The sequence below is a fragment of the Eublepharis macularius genome, chromosome 14 (genome assembly GCF_028583425.1).
Source record: "Eublepharis macularius isolate TG4126 chromosome 14, MPM_Emac_v1.0, whole genome shotgun sequence".
Classification (NCBI taxonomy): domain Eukaryota; kingdom Metazoa; phylum Chordata; class Lepidosauria; order Squamata; family Eublepharidae; genus Eublepharis; species Eublepharis macularius.
This window is the reverse complement of record NC_072803.1, coordinates 61,857,200-61,874,206: the sequence shown is the minus strand read 5'-3', so window position 1 is coordinate 61,874,206 and position 17,007 is coordinate 61,857,200. Positions and strand designations below refer to the sequence as shown.

General features: G+C 44.2%; 1 protein-coding gene across 4 annotated transcripts in view; it reads right to left on the bottom strand.

The window, feature by feature from the left end:
- NUP214 (nucleoporin 214) overlaps positions 1–17,007 on the bottom strand; it is a 100,218-nt gene that overhangs the window by 59,216 nt on the left and 23,995 nt on the right. For all 4 annotated transcript variants that reach the window (XR_008598215.1, XM_054997973.1, XM_054997974.1 and 1 more), the window contains exons 16-18: positions 8,069–8,218; positions 7,102–7,260; positions 956–1,059 (exon numbers count right to left, since the gene is read on the bottom strand). Coding sequence is in view for 3 of the 4 variants with exons in the window: in XM_054997973.1 (XP_054853948.1) it covers positions 956–1,059; positions 7,102–7,260; positions 8,069–8,218 (413 nt within the window). In the remaining variant the exon portion in view is untranslated. The remainder of the gene's footprint in view (positions 1–955; positions 1,060–7,101; positions 7,261–8,068; positions 8,219–17,007) is intronic.

The window sequence follows — 17,007 nt, the reverse complement described above, 5'->3', positions numbered from 1 at the left end:
CATAGAAAACCACAATGGAGTTTAATTATTAGAATTCCAGCAAAAAGCAATGAAGAAGAAGCTTACTACTACAATCCCCTCCTCACTGAAGGCAGTCCGATCACCTGCTATTAATCATGGTAGTTAAACAGGGCCTCCAAATCACTTTTGTTTTCCTTAACTTTTAAATATTTTAATCACACTTTAAAAAATATTCTATCAAATATTTTAAGACATCTCAAATAGGGACATGCGCTTTGGGTTTCTGAATCGGGCCTGATTGGAAAGGTTAAGAATTCCTGAAACGGCCCCAGCATTGCTGAGCCGCTTCGGGAATCCCAATGCAAAGCTTTCCAAATCAATTTGTATTGCTTTGGGAAGCTTTGGGCAAAGCGGCAGCAGCTGGCCCACAGCACTTTTCTAGCTGTTTGCATTTGCGAACAGCCAGAAGAGTTTCAACTTCCTGCCCTGCCGCTTTTTTCAGTGGATGGACCCCCTTTGCAAATGGCAAGAAAAGTACTGCTTTGAGCTTTGGTGTGCTCCATAAAGATTCTCGAATCTTTACGGAGCACACCGAAGCGTCTGAACACCTGAATCGGCTTGCCACTTCAGGATTCAGGTTATCCCAAATTGTTTTCCCACTTTGGGTAAACCCAAGTTGTTTTCCTGCTTCGGGTAAACCTGACGTGGGAAAGCTGATTTTTTTTCAGGTGCACACCCCTAATCTCAAATATTTTAAGGCTGAACATGTGGTTTAGAAATGGACCAAATAAACAACATATCAACAGTTTAAAGCCAGTTAACTAACACACACACAAACATGAAAGCCAGATTTAAAGGGGTATTATAGCTACAACTAATCTCTAAAACAGACCCCCAAGGTTAACAATGCCATCCTAACAAGAGTCACATAATTCTAAGCCAAATTATTTCAGCGGACTTAGAAGAGAGTAGCTCTGATTAGGATGGCTCTCACCTTAGCTTTTTTTGCTGTTCCAGATGCCAGTCCCATTCCAAATCCAGAACATCGTTCACGTCCTGAACAGCAAACTTCACGTACTGATGCAAGCGTCGGATTTCCTGTCCCAGAAAGAAATCAAAGAGTTGCTTTTTTGATCCGTTCAGGACGCTCCCCCAGCGGAGGAAACTCAAGAAAAGTCACAAGGCTTAATGGTGGTAGAAACATCACACCCAGGGCTTTTTTTCAGCTGGAACACGGTGGAACAGTGTTCCGGCACCTCTTGAAAATGCTCACATGGCCGGTGGCCCCGCCCCCTGAGCTCCAGACAAAGGGGAGTTTAGATTGCCCTCTGTGCCAGTGGTGCGGAGGGCAATCTAAACTCCCCTCTGCCTGGAGATCAGGGGGTGGGGCCACCAGCCATGCGACCATTTTTAAGAGGGGCCGGAACTCCGTTCCACCGCGTTCCAGCTGAAAAAAAGCCCTGGTTCCCCACAATAAAGTTTAGGAGCTGGGCTGAGAGGAGTGGCTTACCCAAGGCCACCTGGTGAGTTCATGGCAGTAGCGAGATTCAAACCAGAGAAGTGCTGCATCGCAGCTCAATTACTTAACCACCATGCTACACCAGGTCTCTACATCTGGCTTCCTTTTAAGGAGCCCATTGGTACTGTGGCTACAATACTTAGCAGGTTTCAGTGATACCAATTCACTCGATGCTGGACCTGCACAGTAAGAGCACAGCTTCTCCATAAAGGTACACTGCTCTTCTGCAGACTAGAGTTTGGAAGGGATAGCAGCCAGCTTAATTTCTCAGAACAAGAGAATTTGAGCCGTGGCAAGGGTCTTCTTTTGGGGAACAGCCCCCCTCAGCCTCCCAGAATAGTTTTAAAGAATCCCAAGCTGCTCTCAGCCAGTGGTGGGCTAGGGCTGCTGGGACAGGACCACAGGTCTACTCCATTCGCTGGATTTTCTGAACCACCAAGCTTTGTAAGAGGAGCACTGACGTGGCCTGGCAGTAGCTCCTGGCTCTGAAGCTACTGCCTGGTAAAGTGATTTAGATAGCACCTGCAACTCGCCATGGTCAGCGCTGGAGAAGGTGGGAATGCAGGCAGAATACAACATGCTTCATTGCAGAAGGGCAGAGTCCGTGATCCAAAAGTCTATATCCTCTGCATAACCAGAATGCGGAAAAACTGGCGCGCTGCGTTACTTTGCTTCAAGAACAGATTGCTTCAGATGACTCATAAGAATATGAGAAGAGCCTGGCAGGATCACATCAGCAGCCTATCTAGTCCGGTGTCCTGTTTGCCACAGTGGCTGGATGCCCCAAAAGGCCCACAAGAAGGGGCCAAAGACATCAGAGGAATGTGCTGTTGCCCCCTGCCCCAAGAGCAGCGAGGACCCCGTGGACCATCACCATGGAACATGGAAATTCCATTATAGCTGATAGCCCTTGACAGATCTATCCGCCATGCATGTCTAATCCCTTTTTAGTCCCTTGTACCAGTAGCCATCCAGTACATCTTATGACAGTGAGTTCCACATCTAATTATATTTTATGTGAAAGACTCTCTTTAGTCTTTCCTGAGATAGTAGTCATGGAAGTATCCAAGTTGTGTGTCATAGGGGGCAGTAGAACGCCCTCTCATCTCCTCCCAGATCAGTCTGGTCAGGGGAAAAATTGTCCCTGATTCCTAATATGGCAATCGGTTAAATCCAAATGATTGCTTTCCCCACTTCGTAACATTTCATAACAACAACAACACGCGATTTATATTCCATCCTTTAGGACAACTTAACGCCTATACAAAGCGGTTTACAAAGTACGTTATTATATATATATTATATATATATATATATACACAGCCCGGAAAACCCACAACAACCATACGTTATTATTATCCCCATGATAAAACACCTTGTGGGGTGGGTGGTGCTGAGACAGCTCTGAAAGAGCTGTGACCGACCCAAGGTCACCCAGCTGGCTTCAAGCGGAGGAGTGGGGAATCAAACCCGGCTCTCTTGATTAGAGTCCTGCCGCTCCTAACCATTCACCAAACTGAATGCAACGGAAGGGTGAATTACAGTATTTAATAACCTCCTGTGAAAGGGAGACTAGGTACATATAGGAACAGCTAGTTTAATGGTAGAAAAGATACTAGTCTAACTTAGCCCTTTTCATGATATGCCAGTTCTCAACCTGAACGGTGATGAATGTAGTAGTACTAGTAGTAGTAGGAGGAGCAGCCTGCAAAAAACCAAACTGAAATATACACACCCAGAAGGGGTTGCAATCCCAGAAACCATCTAAAAGGCAATTTTGATTAATGTAAAGATTATTCTTTAGGGCCTGAATATGAAGCAGCGTTTCCAAAAGGGGGCAAACTTTTTGCCAGCTCCAGAGGTTAACCTCATTGAAGTCAAGGAACTTGCACAGAAGAGGGATCGACTGCTCAGGACAGGAGGCGTCATTTCGAGCCATCTCAAGTTCTGCTTTATTTATGAACATATTATCCCACATTATCCTTGCGCAACCAATTTGGACTCTTCCAGGCAAGACAGGTCAATTACATAAGAGTGCCGAGGCTCAGGCTACTGTTTCGCATTTCATTGCGAGGGGGAGAAATAACTTGTTTAACTTCAGAATGACGCCCCTCCGCCTGCCCCATGTCTTCCCATCACACTCAAAAAATCTTCTAACATGCTTGCAAGAACTTTCCACTGCCAACCGGCACTTAGAAGATCATTCGGTTTCAAGCCTCGCCATCCGTGAAATTGACTGCAATAGCGCAAGTCATTATAAATCTTTGCACTGAATGGAAAAGCACTTGCCGGGGGTAAAACAATCTCTGAATGAACGATTTTTTATCATTAACTTAACAAGATATTAAACAGGCACTTCTTAAAAGATCCCTGCCCTCCCCAGTTAAAAATAATATTAATAGAAAAATAATGCAAGCAGATGGAATTGGCTCAGAGCAGACACAGGGAATAATGCTCCTGGCCCCTGGGCTGAACAGATGTTGTGGGCTGGGAGGCAGGACTGGTGGCATTACTCACTCTAGAGTGGGGACACGTAACTGGTAATCCAGAGGCTCTCTCTAGCCCACAGCTTTCAGCTCAGTCCCCATTTTCAAAGGTATCTCTTCACTTTGCAAAAATGAATTATTCTAAAAGGCTTTTTCACTCAAAAAGGAGGGCTATACTGTAAGGAAGTGGTCTCAGAGGGATGCATCAGTAGAGGGACAGACTACTATGTGCTACTGAGTGATATCTGTTGCTTTGGGTATGATCCTACTGGGTAGTTCTATGTTGTTTAATGTATCAGTCTTAGAATTGCTTATGCTCGGTTTCAGCACTTCTTTAACTTTGTATTAGATTTCTGCTTTTTAAATCTTGCAAATTTGCATTTATAAATCCTATTACGTTGTTTATTGAAAAGACCTTGAAATTGACTGTACTGACTCACACAGTGTAACCTGCCTTGAGTCTCAGCGAGAAAGGCAGACTATAAATAAATAATACTGTGTTCAAACCTCATTTCATCTGGGCTGCGCAGGCCCCTCACATGACCGTTCTCTCACACCCAGAAATATCTGGGCCCTGCTTAGGTCATTCCAACAAAGAAATAAAGGTTATCACACTTGTAGCCTGCCCTCCTTCCAAGGCAGTACATCTGGGGTTATTCTGTTTTTAACCTTCACAACCAGGGCTTTTTTTCTGGGGAAAGAGGTGGTGGAACTCAGTGGGTTGCCCTCGGAGAAAATGGTCACATGGCTGGTGGCCCCGCCCCCTGATCTCCAGACAGAGGGGAGTGGCGCGGAGGGCAATCTAAACTCCCCTCTGTCTGGAGAGCAGGGGGCGGGGCCACCAGCCATGTGACCATTTTCAAGAGGTTCCGGAACTCCGTTCCACCGCGTTCTTGCTGAAAAAAGCCCTGTTCACAACAATCATGCAAAGTAGGTTAAGGTGGTCTGAGGTCACCAAGCTTGATAGCTGAGACTTCAAGCAGGGTCTCGCTGGCTTAAGTTTGACATGGTATCTACTAACACCAGATGAGCCATCTAGGAAGGTACACAAGGTAGAATCATATCTCGCACAGCCTCTGGCTCTAACTATTACACCACAGTGCTATTACTCAGGGATGCCCTCAGTGTGCGCAGTACAGGGACTCTCGGCAGTCTTGTTTCTAGCCACCCCTGTGGCTCACAATCCAAGGCACCTCTGAGGTGCTTAAAGGAAGAACCTTCCCCCGGCCTTTGTTGCTGTTCCTAAGACAGGGAGGGAGGAGAGCGAGAACAAAGATCACACCCATGTCCACCTCACTGAGAACCTCTATCGGGATTTGACCCCTGCAGATGGTGGGCGGGGTTCACATCACTCCACACACACAGCATTAAGGTCTGCATGTCCGCCCCCTGGGGAGAAACAGAACTCAGCCTCTGACGCTTATGCAAGGCACGAGTCAACAGAGAAGCCCTCTCCCAATCCACACAAGAGAAATTGCTGACCAGATCTGGAGTCAACAGCAATGCTCACCCTCCATGCCCAGCATCAGAATGACCTCAGAACAGAGATGGGCAGGAACCGAGAAAAAAACGAACCCTTTGGTTCGTCGCGTTTCACGAACCATGAACTTTCACGGACCTGCCTCCGTTTGTGAACTGGTTCATTTGGCTTGTGAAAATGTCATTTCTGGGTCACCAAATTGTCACTTCTGGCTCAGCAGAAGGTCCTCAGAAAGCCCATCTCCCATTGCCTAGGAAACTGATTGACTGGCGCCAGGCTGTCTGCAATGACGAACAAAAAATGAACCAAATGAACCGGCCTAAAGTTCGTGACAGTTTGTCAGAAATGAGCTCTGACGAACCGCTGGTTCATGAACCATGAACCGACCCTGTTCGTGCTAAACTTTGGTTTGTATTTTGGTTTGTGCCTGCCTCTACCCAGAATGATCCTCCACTGACATTAGTTGATTTTTTTTCTGGGGCTCGACCATCAAGTCTTCCTTTGCATAGTAAGTCTTGCTTATCCAGGACAGAAGGAACTGGGAAAAACGTTCCACTCGAATACAAAACAAAGCCTTCAAGTTGATTAATGTAGGCATATGCGTCTAATTTACTTAAATTCAGGCTGCCGGTGTTTACAAGTTACAAGATCTGGGATTTTTCTGCTGTAAGCTTACAGATCCCCTACCCCAACTGTTCTTAAAGAGACCTCATAGGGAAATGCTGCCCCCCCCCCATATCCCCCAAGATGCACAGATTATGATGAACACATCCAGTCGTCCCAGTGGGCTGTATAAGCCACTCTCATCTACTTAGACCAGTAGCAGATTTGCAAAGTCTCAGGCACAGCTCTTCCTTGAGATCCTTTTAAACAGACTGAACTTGGGGCTTCTGACAGCCAAGTCATTATGTTACGGGATTAGAAGCCCTCTTCTAGAATCTATGTGTGAGCACATTCAAGCAAAACACATACATACACAAGAGGCAAATTTGTCTCGATGGCAGATTCTTTCTCCCTGGCTTCTGTGATTGAACTACAGGTCAGTTCAATCTTGCAGTGAGGTGAGAAAGTTCCTTTTAACTATAAGCATTTTCTCTTCTTTTCTCTTCACAACTAAGATTTTAACCCTGAATGTGTTACTTCCCAGAGGAATTTTGAACCCAAGACAAAAGTATGACTTCAGTGAGATCTGATTGTCCTGTCAATCAGGCTTGCAGGATGCAATGTATCCTGGGAAATGTAATTCTGAAAATACTGTTTGTAATAACCTTTTGATCTTTCATTCTGTAAACAAATACAGAGTCACAGGGTCGGAAGGGGCCATGCAGACCTTCTAGTCCAACCCCCTGCCCAATACAGGATGAGCCTAAAGCAATACCTATTATTCTGTAAACAATCAGTGCTGAGAGTATGTAAGATCCTCTGACCTTTACACATATGAGCCTAAAGAAAGGTGGTGTGTGTCATGGGCTTATTCTATAAACAACAAACCCATTTTTCTTTTGTAATCACTGTGTTTGGTGTCTTGAAATATATGGGGGTAAGTGGTAGTATGGGACTTACAATTGGCAGCAAAGTTCTATTACAAACATCTCCCCCATCACAGTACATTCTCCAAGTGAGGCCTCCCAAAATGGGTGTCAGTATGTTCATACCTGAAGCTGGGCTTCGCTCTTTGGATCCAGAGGCTTCTTATATAGCAGGTGCAAATACTCAGAGCTGTGGGTTCGCTCCTCTTTCTCTCTCGCTTCCCCCAGACCTGCAAATCCTTCCAGGAGGCTCGTCTTCAGGAGGCTGATGTCTCCATGAAGGGACTGCACGAAAAAGGCAAAAGGGGAGGGAAACCCCGCAGGAGATGATGAATACCTGTCTTGCCAGAGCATACATCGCTTTCCCCTGAAAACATTAAGCTCTCGAATATTTCAGGCTATGCTGTAGCATGGATCAAGATGGGCAGCCGTGTTAGTCTGTCGGTAGCAGCAGAAAAGAGCAAGAGCCCAGCAACACCTATAAGACTAACAACATTTGTGGTAGGGCGTGAGCTTTCGTGAGCTCACTTCTTCAGATACAGCCAGATACATTCTTTTCCTTAATAAGCTGTAAGCCAACGCTGACCCCATCAAGCTGAGAGTGCTCTATGCTCCTAGAACGTTTCTGAGTTTACAGTGGAGGCAGCTCATCTTATAGCACTGGCGAAGTCCTGAGTATCCCCGTATCTATTTCTGATGCAAACCAGGTTCAACTGGCAGATCAAAGAAACTGTGGGCTTCTAGAGGAAATGGCAGAATCTCAGGCAACTACAGTCCTGTGCTAGCCAAAATTCATTCTGGCACAGTGACCCACAAGATTTCCACTTTTGAGGGGCTGAGATCATTTTTAGTATCTTATGATGCATCCCATCCAGTCTTCATTGATTGCAAAAGATGGTGAGTAAATTTCTTCCTCTCTGCTATTGTCAGCTGTTTTAACAAAGGTGTGAAAGTGGCATATAAATATCCAAAAGTAACCAAACAAATACAGTTACAGTGCAAGAGAGCTCTCTGGTGGTCACCAAAGAGGCACTGGAGCAATGGGGGTCTCTCAAGCAACCAGTTTCAGTCCTAAAGGATAACCTCTTCTTACCTCCGTGGTCTCCTTGATCTCCAAGAGGAAGGTGTGGAGGTCATTTGATTCTGTCTTCAGCATCTTCTTTTCCTCATCAGAACCCACCTGGAACGAGGCTTTGGCTGTCTGACTTTTCAGTTCTTCCATCTCCTTCTGGAAATGTGCTATCTGTGCAAGAAGCAAACCTTGCTTATTGACACCTGAAAGGTGCTCAATGTACAAGAGAAAAGAAACATTTCTACACAATGGATGAAGTATCAATACACATTTAAATAAACACACACGTAAAATGAACTCTTAGCTCCTTAGCAACCAGTTTTTTCAAGCTTCTGATGGCTGAAAAACCTTTCATCTGAATTTAAAGGAGATGTAAATGGAACTCTTGTGCCAGAAAAAAAGTTTACAGTAAGAATTAACATTTTTTTATCCCATGTATTCTCAGCTGCATGCTAGAAGTCTGCATTAACACATAAAACATTAAGAATATTAATAATAATAATAACATTTGATTTATATGCTGCCCTTCAGGGCAACTTAATGCCCACTCAGAGCGGTTTACAAAGTATGTCATTATTATCCCCAGAACAGAACACCCTGTGGGGTGGGTGGGGCTGAGAGAGCTCTGAGAAGCTGTGACTAGCCCAAGGTCACCCAGCTGGCTTCAAGTGGAGGAGTGGGGAATCAAACCCGGCTCTCCAGATTTGAGTCCCATGCTCTTAACCATTACACCAAACTGGCTCTCATTTAATTTAAATGTTAAAGTCATTACATACCGTAAAGCCATTTTTAAAAATCAACCCAAAGTCTGAGTGAATTAAAAGGTTTGCTGTCTAAAGTTAGACAAGTAAACCACCATGAGGGAGTCCCGCCATGAGAAAGCCCTGTTTCTGACAACCACCCACCCAACCTCCAAAGATGGGGGCACATAAAGCAGGCTTCTGTGAAAGCTCTTAACTGACTGGGAGACTATTCTTTAAGTATCCTGATCTCAAACTGCTACAGGGTGTAACATTTGAGGTTTTAAACCTTGCCGTTGGACCTTTACTACAGCTTTTCCTTACATTACCTTATACCTTTATATCTGGAGGGCTCTGCTCACAACCAACAGTCCTTTTATTTCCACACACACGGAGCTTCAGGTGTTCTCTTATAGCTCCAGAACGCCTTGACTTTGGGGTTTGAATTCCACCATTAGCACCACTTGTGGTGTTTGTGTGACCTATATCTTGCTGCCTCCCCGACTCCCTCAGTATCTCCAAAAGGTTTTTGCTGCCACTGAAGGCAGAGCTCTTCTGTTTATCCTGTATTTAGGAAGGCTTAGTTATAGATTATAGTATGACAGAATGGCCAGCATGTGGGAACGGCTGTGAGGTAAAAAGGGACTCCCCTTTTTTTGCTTAACCAAAAGTAGAATTTAGTTGTAAGTATGTAAGTGTGATTGTTACCCTGATAAGCATATTAACCTTGGCGGTTTCAAAAATATTTATAAATTCTTAAACTTATCTTCACACACCCAGTTACAAAGATTAATTTTCCACATGGTGGTGGTGGAGAGTGCCATCTAGTCATAGCTGACCTATGGCAACCCCTGCTGGGGCTTTCAAAGCAAGAGACTAACAGAGGAGGTTTGACATTGGCTGCCTCTGCCACGAGGTCACCCATCCAATTTACTAAGAAGGCCAACCCTGCTTAGCTTCCGAGATCTGACAAGGGTGTTTTTCACATGGTCACTTTACAGCGTTTCAGAATCTATTCTGCTTCCCATGTTCTTCAGGATTCTGCATGTGCAAGGGAATCATAGGAAGCAGGAATGGTTTTTGTCCATCTTATCCCTGTTTTTCCCCTGAGCACATTTTGCAATTTTTTTAATCCGCTGCCCAGTCACTGCTGACACGTGTTATGTCTGTGCAGAATCAAAAACTCCTGTTCTGCTTCTCGTGCCCCCCTCTCCTTCTCCCTGGAAGCTGATTGGTCTGTCCACAGGTAACCACTCCCACACTCCTCAGCTCTCTGAACTCCTTTTCCACCATTTTTATCAGTAAAGCAAGGTATGGGTCATGAGGCTGCTTCTCCATTCGCTTCCTTCCTCCGTATGCATACGCTCTCTCTTTTTTTCAAAGCCAGGAACGAGTCCTAATGTTGCTGCTCATTCCTCCTGACTTTAAAAGCCAGGAAAGGGTTAAATGGCTGCTTTCCCCTCCCTCCTAGCATATTTCAGGCTCAAACAAGCATGGTGGAGAGATGCCAGGAAGGAGTGAAGCAGTAGCAACACTTTCCTGGCTTGGCTTTGAAAAAAAAATAAATGAGAGTGGAAGAAGCATGAAAAGAACTCCCCCCACCCCAGAACTCTGCCTCTAATGGCCTCTCCAGTGGGCAGGGGACAGCCCGATCAGCAAATACAGGGATGGGGGGGGGATGGATTCCAACATTGCAACTGTACGACACGTGATTTTTTAAAAAAAATGATGTCAGCTCCAGCCCCCACAAAGTGTGGCTCCAAACAGACACATTTCAACTCGTCAGCAGACACCAAATCGCCTCGAGGTCGTGCAGTGCAGAATGATGGGGCCCCAAGCCACTTCAGCACCGATCGGCCTGAATGCTCAGCATCGCCGGCAAAGTGTGCTGTGTGGAATGGGCCAAGATTAGGTTCACCTGAATTATCCTTGCTATCAGAATAAGCACTCCTCTCATCCACACAGACTTCTTTCAGGCTTCCACAAAGTTTGGCTGACCTAGCAGAAAGAACATTTTCCAGAGTCAAAGCTCCCTCCTTCAGTTACAGGAAGCAGTAGAGATCCCTGAGCCTAAAGAAGGGAGCTTTGACTCTCAAAAGCCTGTACTCTTGAAAACGCTTGTTGGTCTCTAAGGTGCCCCTGGACTCCAATCCTGCTGTTCTATTGCAGACCAACATGGCTACTCACCTGACACTTTTCCGCAGCACTCTGACTAAAACAAGCAGTTCATTCGGCTGCCTCAGGTACAGCTACCATTCAATCACAGCGCACTCCATGCACCCACCCAGCCCCCCGCTTCTTACTTCTGAGGGCTGCATTTAAATCCACAGCACCTAATATTCAAAACCCCCACGTTAATACACACAAACTTAGTTATATGTGGACCTGGGGGAAGAGCAGACTCACCAGTGCATAGCTCCTGCTCCTATCTGACTTTAAGATAAGTGCCTGTGTTGTGCTTTGAGCTTTGATAGGCTACAGTTAGTCTGAATATTTGCACTTTCAAGGGCATTTCTTTAGTGAACTCTAGTGTGTGTTTTATTTGGGGGGGGGGCTGCTCTTTTATCCTCTGATACTCAGTGCCGAGAGCCCAGATAGAGAGCTGAGACGCTCTGCTGAATAAAAAGGGAACTACTGTCTGGACTTCCAATTGAACTGAAATTTCTTTTTGAGCCTAGTTCGGTGGTTTGCAACTTTTTTCCCTGTCTTTGTGCATTTGGAGTTGGAGGGGGCTTGTTTCTCCAACTAATGGGAGCTAAAAGGATACGTGAGGCAGAGGACTTATCTCCTCTCCCGGCATGTAAACAGACTCAAATTGATGATTTCTTCACGCCGAACTCATCTCCACTGACCTCTGTCTTTCCAACTTCTAATCCTTTCACTGCCCTCATGAATCTTGAAGAGGACACTAATTGTGTAGCTGAGAGGGGAGTCAAATCACGCCAGCAGCAAACACCAGCGAAAGAATCTGATCTTACTAACAACAACGGAAGCCCCAATACTATTCTACTCGACTCCTTACAATTAACAGCGAGAACTGTAGAACTTATTTTTGATAGACTACTAACGCTGGAAGGAAAAATTGACCAATTTATGCCACTTACTCCGAGGTTTCTGCCGCACACCAAAACTAGCACAGACTTGGTTGGATCCATTTCCAGGAAACTGCCTTCCCCCCCCCCTCCCAAAATGGAGCTCACAAAAAGACAAGGCGCAGCAGCTACAAGCCGAAAAGACCCAATTTCAATTAAAGCCACAGCCCTGTAAAATCTGCCTGTTTGCACCTAGAAAGGCCAGACGCTATCTTGGAATTCAGTAAGACGGGCCAGTTACCATCTAAGAACCCTCCTACACAAGAGCTTATTATCTATAGACTTAATTTCAGCTGATCCACTTAACAACCTATACCAGAGTCAAAGGGCTCTTCTCACTTCCGGTAGCCCTAGAATTCCTAGTTTGCTGCTATGCCAGAAAGAATTTCTGTACTCTAAAGGGGTTTTCCCTGTCAGGGTTTTTAACAATCTGATTGTAAATTCTTTTGTTACCAAGCTGGACCAAAAATGACTATCAGACGGAGGTTGAGAGCTCCACTCCAGAAGCGGCACCAGAAGGAGCACAGAGCGACCAGGCTCAGGTGCCTGACTCCCCCCCAGATCTGAGTATGGTCCCAGCAAACTCCTTCCTTGGAAATCCAGTTGAAGAGGAATTACTCGACTCTTTTTTGGCCCTTCTGCCTTCTGAACGACTTGTAATCACTACCAGACTAGGAGTGGTAAGAGACAAGCTCCTGAGAACAAAAGATGATCCAATACAGCAAAAATCAAATCCCTCCTCGGTGCTAAACATGTTTGAGTCCTGCTCAGAGACAACAACTTCCCCGGCTCCCCTAATGCCAGTGGTGATAGATCCAAGGAATCCAGGCAGCCGCTCTACAACCTCCCAGCAAGAGAACTCAGTGAAGAATCCGGTGAAGCCAGCGGAGATAGAACTCAAGAGAACCCGGTGAAGAAAGTTACCGGTGTTTATACCAATGGCTGTATCTTTAATGACAGTAACAACTCTCTGGGGAAGATGGGGCAACTGGACTGACAATCACTGACCCTTCTATCCTGGAATATAGCAGGTTGGAGACTTAAGAACCACGATGGAGAGTTTACCAGCTATATAATGCAATACAACATCATATTCTTTGAGGAAACCTGGATGAAGGAAGCCTTTGAACCACCAAACTATACAGCAGTCCTGCGTCCTGCCACTGCTAATCCAAGAGGAGGAAGACCTTCAGGAGGCCTGAGTATATTTGTATCAACCGCACTGAGAGCCACTGTAGAGAAATTAGATATTGCTGGTAACTGGGGTTTAGCCGCTTGTTTATCTTTTACTAATTGTAAAATTGTTTTGCATTAATGTATATTTGCGTCCCCAACTTTCCCACTCATACATCAAAAATATTTGGAAACAAGTAGAACAGCAGATACGCTGTTTTATGGGGAAATTTCCCACGGCATCTAATAGTTGGGGGCGATTTTAATGCCAGGCTGGGTCAAAATGATAATCAAATATTAAATCAGTTTGGAGTAGGGAACCCAGACACTGCCATACCCCAAATATATGCTAACCAACAATCATTAGATCCCGTCGCAAATCTCGCTGGCATATGTTTAACGCAAATGGCGTATAGATTGAATAATAATATTTAATTTATATAATGCCATTCAGGACAACTTAATGCCCACTCAGAGCGGTTTACAAAGTATGCCATTATTATCCCCGCAACAAACACCCTGTGAGGTGGGTGGGGCTGAGAGAGCACTGAGAGAGCTGTGACTGGCCCAAGGTCACCCAGCTGGCTTCAAGGGGAGGCATGGGGAATCAAACCTGGCTCTCCAGATTAGAGTCCTACGCTCTTAACCACTACACCAAACTGGCTCTCTTATCATCCTGAATGGTTCGTTACCTGATGATTGTCCAGGCCAATTTACTTATTGGTCAGGTATAAAGCAATCAACAATTGATTACATAATGAGCTCCTTGAACCTTTACAATAGTAATATTAAATTCAAGATTGATGTGAGACCAGATAGTGATCATTTACCCCTTAGTGTTAGTTGGGGAGAAATACTAAGGCCCCCTAAGAATAGGGATAGGACTGGGCTGAACGTGGTACAGCAGATAGGGAGGGTTGGAAACAAATGGAATATCAAACTTAGTGAGAAATTCCTCATTTGGACTCAGACTGAAGAAGCAAAATCTACCTCCCATGCATTGACGTTTATAGAAAATGGAAACGCTGTATTAAAAACGTATGACATGCTTATATCAAAGCTTACCCCCCTCCTATCAAGAGGTGGTAGCTCCAAAGGCAGACGAACACCACTGAATAAAAAGTGGTTTGGCCAGGAGTGGGTACAAGCCAAGATTGAACTTATAGAGAGCCTAAAAGCATTTCAGCTAAACCCAAACCTAAATACCAATCTTGAAACCCAATCAAAGAAGAGGGAGTATAAAAACTTATTGGAAGAAAAGAAGATAGCGGCTGTGCACACTCAGTGGCGATCACTTATTAAAGCCACCAAGGAGAGGGATAATATAAGCTTTTGGAAAATAATTTCGGGAATGCAAGAGAACAAATCTAAGGTTATGACAAATACCATTCAATTGGAAACTTGGGAAAAACACTTCGATACCCTGTACAAAGACCAACACTACATATCACCTAGAACTGACTGCTTAGCAAATATTCCATTTTGACCTCCAGTCTCAGTTATGGGCCAATCAGCCTTTTGAATGTCATCTGTAAATTATATACTAAACATTTATGGGAACATTATAGATCAAGTTAAAAATTTCCAATACCTAGGAGTCATCTTTACATTTAATGCTAACTTCAAAGCCCATATGATTTAATCAGCAAATGCTGTAGAAAAGAGTGCGAGTGCCACCCTTAGATGCTTTAGAAGAGAAGGCGCGGGCTTTGTACCTGCGGCCCTGAAACTATTCCAAACAAAATCATTAGTGCAACTCTTATATGGATCACAAAGGGGACTAACTGCTAATGTTAAGATCTTAGAAACGGTTCAATCTAAATTTCTCAGATCTCTATTTAATGCACCTAGATGTACTCTTAATGTCATTCGTAGGCAAGAAGCTGGTTTGCCCAGAGTTGAAATAAAAATCTGGGAACATGTCATCTATTACTGGCTAAGAATTCATCTTGAGCCAAAGGGTGTAATTCCCTTGTTGTTAGCTTCTGACCCTTCTCCTACATGGTGCTCAAAGAGAGCTGATAAAATTAAACTGATTGGCTTGGACCCGGTAGCCCTGTTTGATATGGGACTCAACAAAGCAAAAGCTTTAATCATCCAAAGACTAGTTAATACAGAGTCCCAAAATGATGAGGCAATGCTCCCTCTAAGCTATAAGAGCTTTAAAAAAGGACTGAGTTACACCATATCCCCATCTCTTTTGGACATTACAAACAAAAGATGTAGATGGGCCTTCTCTAGAGCACGATTTGATGCATTCCCCTCTGCAGTTTTGTATGGGAGATTCTCCCGTCTGCCTTTGCAGCAACGCTGTTGTCCCTGTTCAAATAAAGCGGTAGAAAATATCACACACATACTTTTGCACTGCGAATGCTATCAAGAAGAAAGGATACAATTAATTATCCCACTACTCTATAGATTTAAACCATTAGAGTATTACATGGATTTTAGTCCCGAAACCCTTCAGGTATATCTTTTAGAGGAAAGCCAGAGAACTGTATCATATGCAATTGCAAAATTCTGTGTGACAGCACTCAGAAAGCGGTATCATTTGACGAAGGAAACGTCAATTGCTGGGAAGTGAATTAACCAAGTGAGTGAGTTTTTACTATTAGATACATATATCTAACAGTAAAAATCTTAGATAGATAGATAGATAGATATATGATTTTATCTTTTATGTATTTACCCATTTTAAGTATTTAAAAACTGTTATTTTTATCTGTATTTTACTTGGCTGGTCTTGTGACCGTAATAACCCCTTTGAGTTATATGCAAAACATTCGACTGGGCTTTGTAAAAAGCTTAACTCCCCCATGCTTCTGTATGTCTTCTTAGCCCAGAGCAGGGATGCACACAGAGATGCAGCAGGCAGCTACTTCCAAGGACAGACAATTCTGCTGCCTCTCTGTGCTGGCGGTCAGTTGAATGATTCTAGCGCAAATGTTGCAGGGCCACATTACCCACCCGTCGAAAAGGCTGATTCCAAAGAAAATTCACCAGATCTGAGACATCTGATCAGTCAGGCGGGCAATTGAGACTCTTCTGAAACGAGCTTCAAATCTCCAACTGCGATGGAATTTAGGGCTGTCTCTATTATCCTCCCTGCTATCTATACAATGCTGTTGATTTAGTCTGTATGTTTGTATGCTTAAAGGTACATATTTATTTTAATATTGTTTTCTGCTTTGAGAACTGAGTTGCAGAATATTCTAAAGCTTCACATTAATAAAAGCAAAATCAGTACAGGAAAACCATCTGAGAGACAGTGGCCAACATCTTCAGCGGGCATATATTTTGGACTGACAGAAGCCTTTAGCTTTTTAATAGATCCAGAGGAGTTAGCCATGTTAGTCTGTAGCAAAATAGTAGAGTCCAGTAGCACCTTTAAGACTAACCAACTTTATTGTAGCATAAGCTTTCGAGAACCACAGCTCTCTTCATCAGGTGCATCGATGCATCTGACGAAGAGAGCTGTGGTTCTCGAAAGCTTATGCTACAATAAAGTTGGTTAGTCTTAAAGGTGCTACTGGACTCTTTGCTATTTTGTAGCTATTTAATGACATTAATTCTTGTGGCACACGTGTCTGTGCATTAGGCATTGATCCAGAAAGTGCCTCTTGCACGAACCTCCTCTTGTCACGTCTGAGCCCCGTCCATGCCAATTTTGATTCTGTTCTGCTGAACACAGTGTATCTAGCTATAGCTCAATATCACTTTGCTAGTGTCATTCTTTCTCAAGCTTTCACAGGTGTTTATCTGTTGGACTATAACAGCTTCCAGTGTTTATGACCTTGTGCTCATTCCCAGACAGTGCTGTGTCTTGCCTCCTAGTAACTCATCGTGATATCACTAATATGTGAAATGTTCTCACACCAAGAGAGCGCCAATGTATTGTTTACAACTGGGAGGTGGGAGGAGTAAACTAGCATGGTAAAAGAGAAGTGTCTTTCAC